We start from the raw sequence: 14,206 nt of genomic DNA on the forward strand, positions 1-14,206 counted from the left end.
GATAGAAAAGAGTGATAGATAGATAGAAAAGAGTGATAGAAAAGAGTGATAGAAAAGTGATAGATAGAAAAGAGTGATAGATAGAAAAGAGTGATAGATAGAAAAGAGTGATAGATCAATAGATAGAAAAGAGTGATAGATAGATTGATAGAAAAGAGTGATAGATAGATAGAAAAGAGTGATAGAAAAGAGTGATAGATCAATAGATAGAAAAGAGTGATAGAAAAGAGTGATAGATAGATAGAAAAGAGTGATAGAAAAGAGTGATAGAAAAGTGATAGATAGATAGAAAAGAGTGATAGATAGAAAAGAGTGATAGAAAAGAGTGATAGATAGAAAAGATTGATAGATAGAAAAGAGAGATAGATAGAAAAGTGATAGAAAAGAGTGATAGATAGAAAAGAGTGATAGATAGAAAAGTGATAGAAAAGAGTGATAGATAGAAAAGAGTGATAGATAGAAAAGTGATAGAAAAGAGTGATAGATAGAAAAGAGTGATAGATAGAAAAGTGATAGAAAAGAGTGATAGATAGAAAAGAGTGATAGATAGAAAAGTGATAGAAAAGAGTGATAGATAGAAAAGTGATAGATAGAAAAGAGTGATAGATAGAAAAGAGTGATAGATAGAAAAGAGAGATAGAAAAGTGATAGAAAAGAGTGATAGATAGAAAAGAGTGATAGATAGAAAAGAGAGATAGAAAAGAGTGATAGATAGAAAAGTGATAGAAAAGAGTGAGAGATAGATACAAAAGTGATAGAAAGAAAAGAGAGATAGAAAAGAGATAGAAAAGTGATAGATAGAAATCTAGATAGAAAAGAGTGATAGATAGAAAAGTGATAGATAGAAAAGAGTGATAGATAGAAAAGTGATAGATAGAAAAGAGTGATAGATAGAAAAGTGATAGATAGAAAAGTGATAGAAAAGAGTGAGAGATAGATACAAAAGTGATAGAAAGAAAAGAGAGATAGAAAAGAGATAGAAAAGTGATAGATAGAAATCTAGATAGAAAAGTGATAGATAGAAAAGAGTGATAGATAGAAAAGTGATAGAAAAGAGTGAGAGATAGATACAAAAGTGATAGATAGAAAAGAGTGATAGATAGAAAAGAGAGATAGAAAAGTGATAGAAAAGAGTGATAGATAGAAAAGTGATAGATAGATAGAAAAATGATAGATAGAAAAGAGTGATAGATAGAAAAGAGTGATAGATAGAAAAGAGTGATAGATAGAAAAGTGATAGATAGAAAAGAGTGATAGATAGAAAAGTGATAGAAAAGAGTGAGAGATAGATACAAAAGTGATAGATAGAAAAGAGTGATAGATAGAAAAGAGAGATAGAAAAGTGATAGAAAAGAGTGATAGATAGAAAAGTGATAGATAGAAATCTAGATAGAAAAGAGTGATAGATAGATAGAAAAGTGATAGATAGAAAAGAGTGATAGATAGATAGATAGATAGAAAAGAGTGATAGAAAAGAGTGATAGATTGATAGATAGATAGAAAAGAGTGATAGATAGAAAAGAGTGATAGAAAAGAGATAGATACAAAAGTGATAGATAGAAAAGAGAGATAGAAAAGTGATAGAAAAGAGTGATAGATAGAAAAGTGATAGATAGAAAAGAGTGATAGATAGAAAAGTGATAGATAGGTAGAAAAGAGAGATAGAAAAGTGATAGAAAGAAAAGAGTGATAGATAGAAAAGAGAGATAGAAAAGAGTGATAGATCAATAGATAGATAGAAAAGAGTGATAGATAGATAGATAGATAGATAGAAAAGAGAGATAGAAAAGTGATCGATAGAAAAGTGATAGATAGAAAAGAGAGATAGATAGAAAAGTGATAGATAGAAAAGAGAAATAGAAAAGAGTGATAGATAGAAAAGAGAGATAGAAAAGTGATAGAAAAGAGTGATAGATAGAAAAGTGATAGATAGAAGAGTGATAGATAGAAAAGAGTGATAGAAAAGAGTGATAGATAGATAGAAAAGAGAGATAGAAAAGAGTGATAGATAGAAAAGAGTGATAGAGAGATAGATAGAAAAGAGTGATAGAAAAGAGTGATAGATAGATAGAAAAGAGAGATAGAAAAGTGATAGATAGAAAAGAGTGATAGATAGAAAAAGAGAGATAGAAAAGAGTGATAGATAGAAGAGAGATAGAAAAGAGTGATAGATAGAAGAGAGATAGAAAAGAGTGATAGATCAATAGATAGAAAAGAGTGATAGATAGAAAAGTGATAGATAGATAGAAAAGAGAGAAAAGTGATAGATAGAAAAGAGTGATAGACAGATAGATAGATAGAAAAGTGATAGATAGAAAAGAGAGATAGATAGAAAAGTGATAGATAGAAAAGAGAGATAGATAGATAGAAAAGAGTGATAGATAGAAAAGTGATAGATAGAAAAGAGAGATAGATAGATAGATAGAAAGAAAAGAGAGATAGAAAAGTGATAGAAAAGAGTGATAGACAGATAGATAGAAAAGAGAGATAGAAAAGTGATAGATAGAAAAGAGAGATAGAAAAGAGTGATAGATAGAAAAGTGATAGATAGAAAAGAGTGATAGATTGAAAAGTGATAGATAGAAAAGAGTGATAGACAGATAGATAGATAGAAAAGAGAGATAGAAAAGTGATAGACAGATAGATAGAAAAGAGAGATAGAAAAGAGTGATAGATCAATAGATAGATAGAAAAGTGATAGATAGAAAAGAGAGATAGATAGATAGAAAAGAGTGATAGAAAAGAGTGATAGATCGATAGATAGAAAAGAGTGAGATATAGAAAAGAGTGAGAGATAGATAGAAAAGAGTGATTGATAGATAGATAGAAAAGTGATAGATAGAAAAGAGTGATAGATAGATAGATAGAAAAGAGTGATAGAAAAGAGAGATAGAAAAGAGTGATAGATAGAAAAGAGTGAGATATAGAAAAGAGTGAGAGATAGATAGATAGATAGATAAAAAAGAGTGATAGATAGAAAAGAGAGATAGAAAAGAGTGATAGATCGATAGATAGATAGAAAAGAGTAATAGATAGATAGAAAGAAAAGAGTGATAGATAGAAAAGAGTGATTGATAGATAGAAAAGAGTGATTGATAGATAGAAAAGAGTGATAGATCGATAGATAGAAAAGAGTAATAGACTGATAGATAGAAAAGTGATAGATAGAAAAGAGTGATTGATAGATAGAAAAGAGTGATAGATAGAAAAGAGTGATAGATAGAAAAATGATAGAAAAGAGTGATAGAAAAGAGTGATAGAGAGATAGATAGAAAAGAGTGATAGAAAAGAGTGATAGATAGATAGAAAAGAGTCATAGACAGATAGAAAAGAGTGATTGATAGATAGATAGAAAAGAGTGATAGATAGATAGATAGATAGATGCTTCACGGTTGGGATGGTGTTCTTCGGCTTGCAAGCCTCACCCTTTTTCCTCCAAACATAACGATGATCATTATGGCCAAACAGTTCAATTTTGTTTCATCAGACCAGAGGACATTTCTCCAAAAAGTAAGACATTTGTCCCCATGTGCACTTGCAAACTGTAGTCTGGCTTTTTTATGGCGGTTTTGGAGCAGTGGCTTCTTCCTTGCTGAGCAGTGTTTCAGGTTATGTTGATATAGGACTCGTTTTACTGTGGATATAGATACTTGTCTACCTGTTTCCTCCAGCATCTTCACAAGGTCCTTTGCTGTTGTTCTGGGATTGATTTGCACTTTTCACACCAAACTACATTCATCTCTAGGAGACAGAATGTGTCTCCTTCCTGAGTGGTATGATGGATGAGTGGTCCCATGGTGTTTATACTTGTGTACTATTGTTTGTACAGATGAACGTGGTACCTTCAGGTGTTTGGAAATTGCTCCCAAGGATGAACCAGACTTGTGGAGGTCCACAGTTATTTTTCTGAGGTCTTGTCTGATTTCTTTTGATTTTCCCATGATGTCAAGCAAAGAGGCACTGAGTTTGAAGGTAGGCCTTAAAATACATCCACAGGTACACCTCCAATTCAGTACACCTCCTATCAGAAGCTAATTGGCTAATTGTCTAAAGGCTTGACATCATTTTCTGGAATTGTCCAAGCTGCTTAAAGGCACAGTTAACTTAGTGTATGTAAATTTCTGTCCCACTGGAATTGTGATATAGTCAATTAAAAGTGAAACAATCTGTCTGTAAACAATTGTTGGAAAAATTACTCATCATGCACAAAGTAGATGTCCTAAAAGACTTGCCAAAACTATAGTTTGCTAATATGAAATCTGTGGAGTGATTAAAAAATGAGGTTTAATGACTTCAACTTAAGTGTATGTAAACTTCTCACTTCAACTGTAGACAGACAGATAGATAGACAGACAGATAGACAGACAGACAGACAGATAGACAGATAGATAGTGACACACACACTCCTCTTTACACATATGGCACAGAGTGACTATGTTTATTATCTGACCCCAAACACTCAATGAAATTCGGTAACATGAAGTGTAAGTTAAAGAAAAAACACTTTTTAAGACGCCTCATTCGTGTAATTTTTGTTGTTAAAATACTTTCTGCTATCCCAACTTAATATCAGAAACAACTATAATTAAGCCATTTATAGGGTAATTTTCGCGAAAACTGTAAACACCGTCTCTGTAGCGTTATAAAGCTTCCTCTGTTTGTTTTGAGTGACCCGTCCAGTCCAACACAGCAACACTGACTCACCCAATGGCGTGAGTTGGGGGCGGGGCTATCTGTCTTTCAGTTAACAGTAGACGGAGGGAGACTGTCCTCGCTGCGCACTGTAGTGCGATGACGTTACATTTACATTTATACATTTGGCAGACGCTTTTATCCAAAGCGACTTACAGTGCCCTTATTACAGGGACAATCCCCCTGGAGCAATCTGGAGTTAAGTGCCTTGCTCAAGGACATGATGATGGTGGCTGTGGGGGTCAAACCAGCAACCTTCTGCTTACCAGTTCAGTGCTTTAGTCCACTACACCACCACCACCACTCTTAGTGGTGGATTTAATTTACTACGTAGCCAACTTCAATGATGTACTGGATGTTTTTAATGTGCATGCGCACAGCTACATTATATTAGATTCGCTTTACAATATTATATTATTTAGTGTTGTCAGTGTTGTTTATATAGCCTATACGCAGTTTAGTTTGACAGGTTATATTAGCCTAGTGGCTACTAAAAGTGTCTCTGTCTGTATAAGATTTAATGTTTAAATTCATCCATAAAACAAATGTGATTTTCTCCCTGGCAGCTTCAAAATGTGGTGTTTATTTGAAATATTGGATATATCCATTGTTTTGTAATTTATCTCCACGAAACTACTTATGCCGTATTGTAGTCGACCATTGTGGGATGCATAAAGATAAACGTTTTCTTCTTTTAATTCTTGTCATCTTAAGATAATTGAAAACACGTTTTAAATCTATTAAAACATGGATTTAATCCACTACGTAATGGATGTCCGTGACGTAGTAGATGAAATCCGCAGTGAGGACCTCTTGGACGGAGGCTGTATTTGACAAGCTGTTTGAAAACAATGTTTCTTTTCGCAGTTCCACTGGGTAGCACAGAAACGACTTACTCCAGTTTTGAGTTTTCATGGTCATAGACGGCCACTCTCACAGCCAAAAAATATGTTGACGTGAACTTTGAAATGTTTTTGGTTGTAGCTCGTGGAGTTCACAGTTCATTCACCCTGAGTAGTTACGACCTGTTGCTTTAATATTAACAGTCTGTCTGTCTCTCTCATGGAACTGTGTGTGTGTGTGGTTCCTTCCTGCCTCGACTGCGGTCTGCACAAATGTCAACACCTTTTTGCTTTCCCAACCCATCTATATCTGTGATACTGTATGAATCTCTCTCTCTCTCTCTCTCTCTCTCTCTGTTTAACTGCAGTGGTTGTGTAAACATCTCATTATTCACTGTCACTGCTCCTATCTACATCAAGAAAACCTCCTTTAATGTGTAAAATCATGATTATAATGTACAAATCCCCAGAACTTCTCATGTACAGGCAGTTTTCTGCCTCTTACAGCTCTTTCTAGTGCTGTTTGCTTTAGCAAGCATTACTATTGTTATTGCTCATACTAAGGCCCAAACCAATAGCTATGTTTCCATTCGAGTTGCAAATTTAATTTATGGGGAACATCAGAATATCGCTAAAACAATTTGTATAAGAACACGAAATATTCGTGCTGAGTTATGGCACTATCTTGTGGTGTGTACATGTGACCGTGACTTGAATGTGATTGGCTGGAATGCATTGAGGTCAGAAGTGGGAAATTTCAGCTCGGGTTTTCCCACCTCCGACTTCGTCTGCAATGAGGTGTTAGTGGTTAGACATTTTGATGACAGGTTTTGGCATTTCAGAATAACCAGAGCAACTTTTCAGATGCTATGTGATGATATTCTCTGAACAAATTACGCCGTCACATGGCTTGTTGAGGCAAAGTCAAATTGTTTTTGATGGGCATTCATATTAATATCCCTATAAATTGTATACGAATACATTTGGTAAATGTGTTTCCATTGTAGTTTATGCACATTTCTTCCAATTGAATAAAAAAGGTATCCATCTCAAGTGAGTGTTTACGTTTTTTTATTGGCATTTTGGAAAACTTCGCAACTTGGTTGCTCCATCCAGCATTTTTATGCGATATCCCAAAATTTGCATAAAAGTACGTGGATGGAAAACGTACATACTCTACACAAGTACGTGAATGCAAACGCTTCCAGCTATGCAAGCTCAATTTCGTGCAGCGAAATTACCGAAAGTGGTCCGAAACTGTCTTCAGAAATCTTGTAGTTTCTCGGGTTGGGCCTGTAGTGGACTGTGTTGGCATGTGGTGGTCAAGATTATTTTAAACTGGCATCTGTGCTGAAAATGGGATCTAATTAACATCTAATTAATAATTGGTTTAGTGACAGTGAGGACCATTGACGTTGGTCGTGCAGGGTCATGCACGAGGGGTTAGTGGTGCGTCTGGGTGTCAGGTACATACTGCATACTGCAGCAATAGTATGTGTAGTATGTAAGTATGCTGTTCGAACATAGTAAAAGACTGCAGCAGAAGTGTGCACCTCAGGGTGACCTTTGACCCCGGCATGAAAAGACTTTTGCTGCTGTATGTGAATTCTGCAGAAGATTAGACTCGTGTTAATCTGTTCTTATTCAACAATGAACTGAACGCATTCTTGAGTTCCTTGATCACAGAAAATCTGCTTTATTCTCCATTTGTGTGTTCAGTCATTGACCTACAAAACAGTCATCTGACCAACCAACAGTCATAACAGAAATAACATTATCACTACCTGTCCTCTCTGAACCAACAGCGAGAGGCAGTGAACACTGGCCTCGTTCACAAGTTCAGCTGATGGACACATTGCAAAGCTTTTGATTAGATTTTTATCATTTGTTTAGTTTTGTAGTGACTCGCCTCAATCCGGGTGGCAGAGGACGAATCTCAGTTGCCTCCGTGTCTGAGACCGTCAATCCGCGCATCTTATCACGTGGCTTGTTGAGTGCGTTACCACGGAGACAGCGCATGTGGAGGCTTCACGCTATTCTCCGTGATCCACGCACAACTCACCACGCGCCCCACCGAGAGCGAGAACCACATTATAGCAACCACGAGAAGGTTACCCCATGTGACTCTACCCTCCCTAGCAACCGGGCCAATTTGGTTGCTTTGGAGACCTGGCTGGAGTCAAACTCACGACTCCAGGGGTGATAGTCAGCGTCTTTACACACTGAGCTACCCAGGCTCACATCTCAAAATGTGGGCTGCTTCTGAGATTCATATATCACGAAAAACCAGCTTAATTTCAGTGCAAAATTGGGATGAACCTCACGCACAGATTTTGCAGCCTGCAGCATCAGATGACCACATTGAATCTCCTGTGAGAGGCCTGACTGACCTCTGCTCTTTATTCTGTGTGTGTTTCATTGGTTGTTTTTGGTAACTGATTCTAAGAAATTCACACAGTGCATGTGTGCGGTGTGTGTGTAATGACAGTGCAGGAGCTCTAATGTCTCTACAGCTGGTGTATGTTAGTTCCCAGAATGCATTGCTAACAGTGGGTTGGGGGCGAGCATACAGCAGGTCGCAGTATGTACTAAACCCGACACAGCTGTCAAAATCACACTTCTGTTATCTCATGTCAAACTCTCACACCACATGAGAAAATCACACGCATCATATTTACAGAAGAATCAGACACTTTTCTAGAGCTCAACTCAAAGCATTAACATCATTCTTTGCATTAGATTAGGAAACATAAAGCATAGCACAAATAACATTCATAGTCATCAAGTCTGAAAAAGAAATGATACCAGAAGTTATTTGTATAGGAAATAGTTGTAGTGGAGATTTTGATTCATCCCAGTCTGTTCAGTTCAAAGTCTGTTCACCAAAAGCAATTCTTCAGATTCATTTACTGATTTGTTTGTTAATATGTAGTAACCAGGGTCTTTTGTGTGTTATGAGTGAATCATTCATCCATCCATGTCATGTCCTTGTTTTCAGAGAATATAGATTTTTTCTTAGTTTTTTTTTTTTAGCATAAATCTCAGTATTTTATTAGACTTATGTTTGAAACTAGTTGCCAATGTGGTAAGAAAAATAAACGTAATTATTGTCTGAATTTTCTTAATGTCTTACATATCTTAATATTTTTACTGGAAAACACAAGAAGAAATACTGATTAAGACTGATTTTTTTGCAGTGTAAAAAGTTGGGCATTTACCTGTTTAATGCATTTCTATTTTACAGGTATTATTATGATCGCAATGAGGAGATTACCCAGAGATCCCGGCGCAGTGGGCGGAGTCTGTGTGGATAATGAAGACTCCTCCCCTTGCAGTAGCCACACCTCTCAAGGGGAGGGGCCAGACGACGAGCATCTGGAGGATGTGCTGTCTGAGTTGGGAGTGGGGGCGGAGCTTAATCTGGATTTGGACATGAGGGCGGAGCCTGAGGAGAGTGTGGGGCTGCAGGGGGAGGGGCTTAGCTGGGAGACGCCCCGTCAGGACACAAATGAACTGGAAGATCAGAGGAAAACCAGCCACAGTCCTGAACTAACTACAACAGCTTCAGGTTTGTGCTGCTCTGACTGTTTCATCTGTCAATCAACAACTCAGAAAACAGCCAGTGTGCCACACACTCACGCACTCTCACTTTCACACTCACTTGTGCACTGTTACACATTGTACCCTGTTTCAGTTGTCATAAATATGGGCGATCCAGTCTGATGATGATCATTACTATTCATGAATGTGTTAAAGTGTTGAGTATTTAACATTTTCAGTGTATGATTCATGTATAAACGTTCTGTGTGTGTAGGTCTTTCTAAAGCGTCGTCTCTGTCAGAGCAGCTCTTGCTGGGGCGCGAGGAGGCGGGAATAAACGTTGAGTGTCGTATCTGTGGAGACAAAGCTTCTGGATTCCACTATGGTGTTCATGCCTGCGAGGGCTGTAAGGTCAGGGGTCAGAGGTTGTTTTTGCATTAAACCATAAAAAAATCTGTAAATCAAAGCTAAACAACCAAAAAGCATTAAACAAATTTAAAGCTGAAGTATGTAACTTTTTGTAAATCTTGGGGGTCTGGGTATCTCATCGAGTATTGGCACTGACTAACACACCTGGAGAGTTTGAATCCAGGGTGTGCTGACAGACTCCAGCCAGGTCTCCTAAGCAACCAAATTGGCCCGGTTGCTAGGGAGGGTAGAGTCACATGGGGTAACCTCCTCGTGGTCGTGATTAGTGGTTCTCTCTCAATGGGGTGTGTGGTAAGTTGTGTGTGGATCGTGGAGAGTAGCATGAGCCTCCACATGCTGTGAGTCTCCGCGGTGTCATGCACAACGAGTCACGTGATAAGATGCGCGGATTGACGGTCTCAGAAGCGGAGGCAACTGAGACTTGTCCTCCGCCACCCGGATTGAGGTGAGTAACCACGCCACCACGAGGACCTACTAAGTAGTGGGAATTGGGCATTCCAAAAAAAAAAAAATGTCTCTCTTTTTCTCAGGGATTTTTCAGGAGGACAATTCGTATGAAGTTGGAATATGAGAGATGTGATCGTAGCTGTAAGATTCAGAAGAAAAGTCGCAATAAATGTCAGTTCTGTCGTTTTCAGAAGTGCCTCATGCTCGGAATGTCTCATGACGGTAAAGCGACAACAGACACAAATTGACAACAATAAAGGAACAAAATATCACCTGATGACCTCCTACAGAACTGAACGGGTTCTCTGTGTGTGTTTGTGTGTGTAGCGATCCGATACGGACGGATGCCGGTGTCCGAGAAACGTAAGCTTGTTGCGGGTCTGATAGCAGGGGAGAAAAGCTCTCAGAACTCAAGTGGTTCGGATCTCAAATCTCTCGCCAAACGGGTGAACAACGCCTACCTGAAGAACCTCAACATGACCAAGAGGAAAGCGCGGAACATTCTGACAGGGAAGACAAACGCAAGCCCGGTAACCAGCACCACAGTCACCAGTAATGACAAAACAACTTTAACATCAATAGACATCTTTCTGAAAGCAAATGGAACTCTTTTTCTCTGTCTTTTAGCCGTTTGTAATACATGACATGGACTCGCTGTGGCAGGCGGAGAACGGTTTGGTCTGGAATCAGGTGATTAACGGAGCTCCGCCCAATAAGGAGATTGGTGTTCACGTGTTTTACCTCTGTCAGTGCACTACTGTGGAGACTGTACGAGAACTCACTGAGTTCTCCAAAAGCATCCCAGGATTCGTCAACCTTTTCCTCAATGACCAGGTAACGGCATAAGAAACAGGAAACCAGGCGTTAAACGTTTTATTTTAATGTTATGGTACTTTGAAAGTGCTGAGGAGTTTCTTATTTACATTTGTAGCTAAACTAAACTAATTATTACAAGTTAAACTATAATAAAACAGAACTGAATGAAATCTAATTTTCTGATTAGAAACTAGTCTAATTTCCAGTAAAAACCAACAGATTTCTATGTAAATAGTATGTAAAAACAACAAAAAATTGTTGTATTCAGTAGAATTCATGAAACACAAGCAGAACAAATTTCTTTCGTTCAGTCCAGTATGTTTTCTTGAGTCTTGTAGTTCTCTTATGATCCTGCAGGTGACGCTGTTGAAGTATGGAGTCCATGAAGCGATCTTCGCAATGCTGCCGTCGTTGATGAATAAGGACGGGCTTCTGGTGGCAAACGGACGGGGATTTGTCACGAGAGAGTTTCTACGCAGCTTACGAAAACCCTTCAGTGAGATAATGGAGCCGAAGTTTGAGTTTGCGGTGAAGTTTAACGCTCTTGAGCTGGACGATAGTGACCTTGCGCTGTTTGTGGCGGCTATTATTCTGTGTGGAGGTGAGGGAATGTTTCTATTCTCAATGGTTTATGTACAATATAGTTTAGAACTTTTGAACCAAACAGCCTTGATTCCTTGGATCATGCTAAAAACTATATGAATGAGCTGTGAATTTTGGCCGGATTTTATGCCATTTTTTTAATTGTGTTGAAAACGTTGTATTTCGAAATACTGCCTCAGCTTTCTTACGCTCGTTCAGCCACGTGTTTTTCAGCCATTTTGAATGGATTTCCATATTGGTTTTTTAGCTGCTACTCCTACATTTTTTACGAAACTTTGTATGTATCTTGGCTACAATGCATAATACTGCATAAAGCGGTTAGTGGCACCTACTGGTAAAAATGATAGAGAACTGTAAATAGTTATAAATAACTGTATATCTACTCAAATCCTTCAAACTTCTTTCCTATAACAACCACTGCTGGGTGGTATAACCAACCAGATCTAATGAGCCTTACAGTTTGCATGCCACAGATGTGCTCAGCCCCATCATTGCTGCTTGCATATATATTATTAATGTTGTGTCAGTGTATATATGCTGTGTGTTCGCTGTGTGTAGATCGTCCAGGACTGATGAATGTTCATCAAGTTGAGGAGATCCAGGATAACATCTTACAAGCCCTGAATCAGCACCTGCAGATCAATCACCCAGACGCCAGCTTCATCTTTCCCAAACTCCTGCAGAAACTCACAGATCTACGACAGCTTGTGACGGAGAATGCACAACTGGTGCAGAAGATCAAGAAGACAGAGTCTGAGACATCACTACATCCACTGCTGCAGGAGATCTACAAGGACATGTACTGACTTCAACCGATCTGACTTTACCCCACCTGGCCATGACCATGAATCCACCCGACCCCACTTCAGCAGGAGATCTACAGGGACATGTACTGACCGAGCCCTGACCCCGAATCCACCCATCCTGAGACAACATGACCCGATCATTGCGGTAGATCTACAGGAACATGAACTTACCTGACCCAACTTGACTGGACCTGACCCAGCCTGACCTAACCTTACCCCACATGGCCTTGATCCTGACCCAACTTGTCCGGACCTGACCAAGCCTGACCTGACCTTACCCCACATGGCCTTGATCCTGATCCTGACCCAACCACGAATCTGAATCCATCCGACCCCACTGATGCAGGAGATCTACAGGGACATGTTGACCCGACCCAACCCTGACCCCGAATCCACCTAACCTGAGACAACCTGACCCAATCATTCTGGTAGATCTACAGGAACATGAACTTACCTGACCCAACTTGTCCGGACCTGACCAAGCCTGACCTGACCTTACCCCACATGGCCTTGATCCTGATCCTGACCCAACCCTGAATCTGAATCCATCCGACCCCACTGCTGCAGGAGATCTACAGGGACATGTACTGACCCGATCCAACCCTGACCCCAAATCCACCTAACCTGAGACAACCTGACCCAATCATTCCGGTAGATCTACAGGAACATGAACTTACCTGACCCAACTTGTCCGGACCTGACCAAGCCTGACCTGACCTTACCCCACATGGCCTTGATCCTGATCCTGACCCAACCCTGAATCTGAATCCATCCGACCCCACTGTTGCAGGAGACCTACAGGGACATGTTGACCCGACCCAACCCTGACCCCGAATCCACCTAACCTGAGACAACCTGACCCAATCATTCTGGTAGATCTACAGGAACATGAACTTACCTGACCCAACTTGACCGGACCTGACCAAGCCTGACCTGACCTTACCCCACATGGCCTTGATCCTGATCCTGATCCAACCACGAATCTGAATCAATCCGACCCCACTGCTGCAGGAGATCTACAGGGACATGTACTGACCCGACCCAACCCTGACCCTGAATCCACCCAAACCGAGACAACCTGACCTGAACATTCCAGTAGATCTACAAGAACATGCACTTACCTGACCGAACTTGACCCACATGGCCTTGATCCTGATCCTGGATCTGACCTAAAGTGACACCATTGCTGCAGGAGATCTACATGGCAGGTACTGACCCGACTCAACCCTGACCTGACCCTGAATTCACCCGACCCTACACAACCTGACCCGATCGTTTCAATGTCATTGCAAAAAGGATGTTTAAGGATGTTAAGATATTTTAACAGGAAAATTAGACAAAAATACTCAGTTAGTAAGTGATTTTTTGTTACAGTCTATAGGAACATGTAATGTACTTACCTGACCCAACTTGAATGGACTTGACCCATCCTGACCAGACCCTACCCAATGATTCCAGGAGATCTACAGGGCCATTTAGTGTCTCGACCCGACCCAATCCCGACCCTGATCATTCCATACAGATCGACCAATCACTGTGAACTTTATAATTTTTTATATCACAGTTTGTATATTTTACAAGAACCGGATGATTTGTTACTGATTGGTGAAGATGTTTATGATGAACTGCAAACGTCTAAACCTGGCCGGATCACCTGCACTGGGGCGAGGAAGTGATACAGGTCAAAGACACGCTACAAAATGCAATAAGACAATAAAGACCTTAATTGATGCTGCTGAGATCTTCCACTTGTGCCTTCACACCTCCTGAACAACTGACACACAGAAACAACTTGTTAACCTCAAATTGTGTATTTCTCCATGTGTAATTGTTTCTTTTTGAGCCTCAGAGATGATACTGTGATTTACATTTACACAAGACTCCAGATAAGTAATTTAAAGCTGCACTCTGTAATTTTGTGGTTATGTAACGCTGGCCGATGTGACAACTTGGAATTGTATCAAGCGCCGTGGATGAACATCAAAAAAGAAAAGGTTTTCAGTTACCAATGTCATTGTTAAAGTGTGGTGT

General features: G+C 39.5%; 2 protein-coding genes across 7 annotated transcripts in view; both read left to right on the top strand.

Annotated features, from left to right (window-relative positions):
- Positions 1–12,430, top strand: part of pparda (peroxisome proliferator-activated receptor delta a) — a 69,072-nt gene extending 56,642 nt beyond the window's left edge. Inside the window, exons 2-9 of one of the 6 annotated variants that reach the window (XM_051695223.1) lie at positions 3,609–3,972; positions 8,779–9,102; positions 9,349–9,485; positions 10,034–10,172; positions 10,278–10,480; positions 10,578–10,784; positions 11,124–11,367; positions 11,928–12,430. In XM_051695223.1, coding sequence (XP_051551183.1) covers positions 8,787–9,102; positions 9,349–9,485; positions 10,034–10,172; positions 10,278–10,480; positions 10,578–10,784; positions 11,124–11,367; positions 11,928–12,175 — 1,494 coding nt within the window. In that variant the 5' untranslated portion in view covers positions 3,609–3,972; positions 8,779–8,786 and the 3' untranslated portion in view covers positions 12,176–12,430. The other 5 variants (XM_051695224.1, XM_051695222.1, XM_051695221.1 and 2 more) reach the window with 5 other exon arrangements.
- Positions 1–14,206, top strand: part of LOC127439122 (differentially expressed in FDCP 6 homolog) — a 123,941-nt gene that overhangs the window by 29,286 nt on the left and 80,449 nt on the right. The window lies entirely within an intron of this gene.

Source organism: Myxocyprinus asiaticus, chromosome 50, assembly GCF_019703515.2.
Source record: "Myxocyprinus asiaticus isolate MX2 ecotype Aquarium Trade chromosome 50, UBuf_Myxa_2, whole genome shotgun sequence".
NCBI lineage: Eukaryota > Metazoa > Chordata > Actinopteri > Cypriniformes > Catostomidae > Myxocyprinus > Myxocyprinus asiaticus.